Here is a 3,478-nt window from a genome sequence, read left to right on the forward strand (position 1 = left end):
AGCTAACTACGAGATTCAACCACTCTCTTCAATATATATGATATCTTTTTTCTTTTGTAGTATACCAAATTTATATGATCTCTCGTTTATATTTTTATTTATATTCTTTTTGGTGTGCATGCATATATACTATTTTTGACAGAATGCAATACTACCTAGTTTATTGTTTTCTCAAAAATAGATAGTGATTTTCATACATGTACTTGTAAGCACATATGCCCCTATCAATATATATATATATATATATATATATTGTATATTGTTTTATGTTTTATATTTTAAAAATAAAAATTACTTAAACTTTTAATAATAAATATTTAATTTTATTTTTCCTTTTTAAATAATTTAATTACAAATAAACCTTTATTATCCTTTTTCATAATTAGACACTTAAAAATACTTTATGAAAAGATTGACCAAATACAATTTGCTTATCAAAAGTGCAAATAGCACTTGTCAAATGAATTAGCCAAACATAAACTGCTAATCTCCAAGAGCACTTTTTCAAAAAATACTTTTCAAAATAAGTAATTTTTGGCAGCTTGGCGAATGAGCTCTACATCTCAATCCCAAACAAATTGAGCTCGACTATATAAATTTTCACTAGACATGTGGCTTCACTAATTTAAATCCACCTTAGTTCAAAGAAGTGCTTAAGGAAATAAAGTTTTAGAGACTAAACTAGGCCAAACAATATAAACCTTATAGATAGAGTAGCAACAAGTAATGTTTTAAAGACTGAATTACACAAATTTATAGAGAGTAGCAACAATATTGATAAATTGATACTTGTACAACTAGAGAGATTTTATTGGAAGGACATGATTGCTTCTGCAGTAGGTAAGAAGTGTTTGTTGTTCAAGCACGACCAAGCTTGTGCTTGAGTTCCAAGACAAAATCATAGATCTTGTGAGGATGAGGAAGGGACTTTGAGACACTCTCGTTTTCCATACATCTTTTTGCCCATACCACCAGCTTTGGACACTCTGCTTCAATGCTAAAGTTTGCACAAGTCTCATAAGAATAAAACCAACTAGTAAAGGGAACCAAAGCCACATCCACAAAACCCAGATTATCACCACCAAAGTAAGTTTTATTTCCAAGCTCTCCTTCCAAAATCTTGAAGATTTCTATGAATTCCTTCTTTGCTTCCTCTTGATCTTCACCTTTACCGCTCCACACTCTTCTTCCTGTACTATATATCTGCATTAAACCAACAAAGGGATTTAATAACTCATATATAAAAGAAAAAATCTACCTGTTAATTTGAACAAGATGTCTATAAATAACTCATCTTTGTGAGATGTTTATTACCTTCTTGTCAATATAGTCGGCCCAGAATCTGGCTCGTGACCTTTCGTAAGGATCAGAAGGAAGTAATGGACAATTGTCATGCCAGACTTCATCAATGTACTCAAGAATGTTGAGAGACTCACAAATGGGTTTACCATTGTGAATCAAAATAGGGATCTTTTTGTGAACAGGGTTCATCTCCATAAGCAAAGGGCTTTTATCAGATAAGTTTTCCTCCTTTGCTTCATATTTGATTCCCTTTAAAGCCAATGCAATTCTTAGTCTCATACCAAAAGAACTTGGCCAGAAATCTAGCAGAACCACCTTGTTGCTCTCCATTTTTTTGTTTTGTAGGCTACGGAATGAATACAATGATCAGTTGGCTTATGAATGAATGTCATTGAACATTAGTAGTACTATTTATAGTGATATATTTGCTTAGATGTCATTGCTTGCGTAGGTCTTAGGATGTGAAGATTTGGTTTTAATATTGCAAATACTTCTTTTCAAAGAAAGACTACTTAATAAAATAAAAGCATGCCAATGTGAACGAAATTCCTCAAAATATTCTTTCTAGTAGAAAAAACTAAGTTGTCCTCCTTTCATGAACATTTGGATCTTTTTCTTTTCAACTGATCTGTGCGCTTGTGCTAGCTACTTCATGATGTGGACGGGGATGTTTACTAATTGAGGTGAACCGTAGATTTTGTCTAAACAATTAATTTATTTTTAGTGCTTTATCTTTATTGTTATTCTAATTCTTTTTTTAAAAGGAATCATATTTTTATATTTCATGAGTAGTAAGTTTTTAATAACAAAAATGCAACATTCTCACTTTATCGTCAAATGACTCATTCCTATAAAAACGACATCATATTTTAAGACCACATTGTTTACCCTAAAGACATGTGATTTTACTTGGCACAAACTGAGAAAAACACAAATTGATATTGAAATTAACTGCAAATAGAAATAAAGCAAACCAAAAGAAATGTATAGCTTTGATCCTCGAGCTAGGTCGCCTTCGAATCAAACAAGTATTTCACTGAAAAATATGAACAAAGTAACAGAGTAGTGAGATCTTAAGAGAAAGATAGTATATTGCTTTATGTAGCGTGAATATGATGTGCTTTACAAATGATCAGACCCCCTTTATATAGCAAGGGAGACCTACCCTTAATACGATCCTAAATACAGTAAGAAACCTCATGATTAGCTGATTATTCGGCCTCTTCTTGATACGTGCCGAGATTCCCGCCGTGATCCTCGCCCGTTCGAGGATATCTTGGCTTTTCGTTATTTGGCTCGGCAAGTTTCCCTCGATCTTGCTCGATCTCTATCTCACTTGGTCTCGATCTCGATCAGTCCATGAGTCACAAGCTTGGCAATCTAACTTCGTGTCACGGTCCGGTACGACATGGGGTCAAACCTTGGCCTGCCACGCCCCTGTCTCGATTAATCATACAAAAGGGCAAGCCCGATTTTGACCGTATACAGATAGTCCCCTCGTTTTTTGGATAGTAATGATAAGAAACGATTTGAGCCCTCGATCTTCACCTCGATACATCATGATGTAAGCAGTAGAGGTAACCAAAATATCTCGTCGGTACAGTTTCCCAGGCATTTAATGTGCGTCACTCGACGGTCGGCCATTACCGGCTTTGAACCGTCATTGAGAAATTGTAAATGCGCTTCTTCTTCTTCTTCTTCAAACTTTACTTTCAAATCTTCTTCACTCTAATCTTCAAAATCCTTTGTCTTCCTCAAAGCTTTATATTTTCAGATCTTTGGGTTTCTTCTCTTGTTTCATTACAAAATACCAAGCGCTCCTCCTCAGTTCCCATTATTCTTCATTCATAAAAGTAAAATGGCTAAGACTTCAAAAACCGTTCCACAAAATGAGACTGCTTCATCGTCACGGCCGACTGGTGAGGAACCGGCGGCGGAGCCACGCTCTGAAGAGTTTTTTCCCGGAGGGTGTGTCATCAATTCTGATTTCAAGGTTGAAAAGACTTCCTCGGTGCCGGGCCGATGCGAGCCGGTATCGAGGTATATATGCTCGATAACCGATAAACTTCTCTCCCAGGTTAAAAAAGATTGCAATTGGGGTAAAAAACATGTGGTGGTGCCTGCTCCAGAAGAATCAATCACCACCCACGTGGAAGGGTTCTAATGTGTTTACACT

The 3,478-nt window shown here is 35.4% G+C and overlaps 1 protein-coding gene across 1 annotated transcript; it reads right to left on the reverse strand.

Annotated features, from left to right (window-relative positions):
• LOC109229406 (probable glutathione S-transferase parA) lies at positions 683-1,695 on the reverse strand. Its single transcript, XM_019394829.1, has 2 exons — positions 1,315-1,695; positions 683-1,203 (listed from the first exon to the last, which is right to left on the reverse strand). The coding sequence occupies exons 1-2, from the start codon at positions 1,630-1,632 to the stop codon at positions 859-861; spliced, it is 663 nt and encodes a 220-aa protein (XP_019250374.1). The 5' UTR covers positions 1,633-1,695; the 3' UTR covers positions 683-858.

Source organism: Nicotiana attenuata, chromosome 7 (assembly GCF_001879085.1).
Source record: "Nicotiana attenuata strain UT chromosome 7, NIATTr2, whole genome shotgun sequence".
Taxonomy (NCBI): domain Eukaryota; kingdom Viridiplantae; phylum Streptophyta; class Magnoliopsida; order Solanales; family Solanaceae; genus Nicotiana; species Nicotiana attenuata.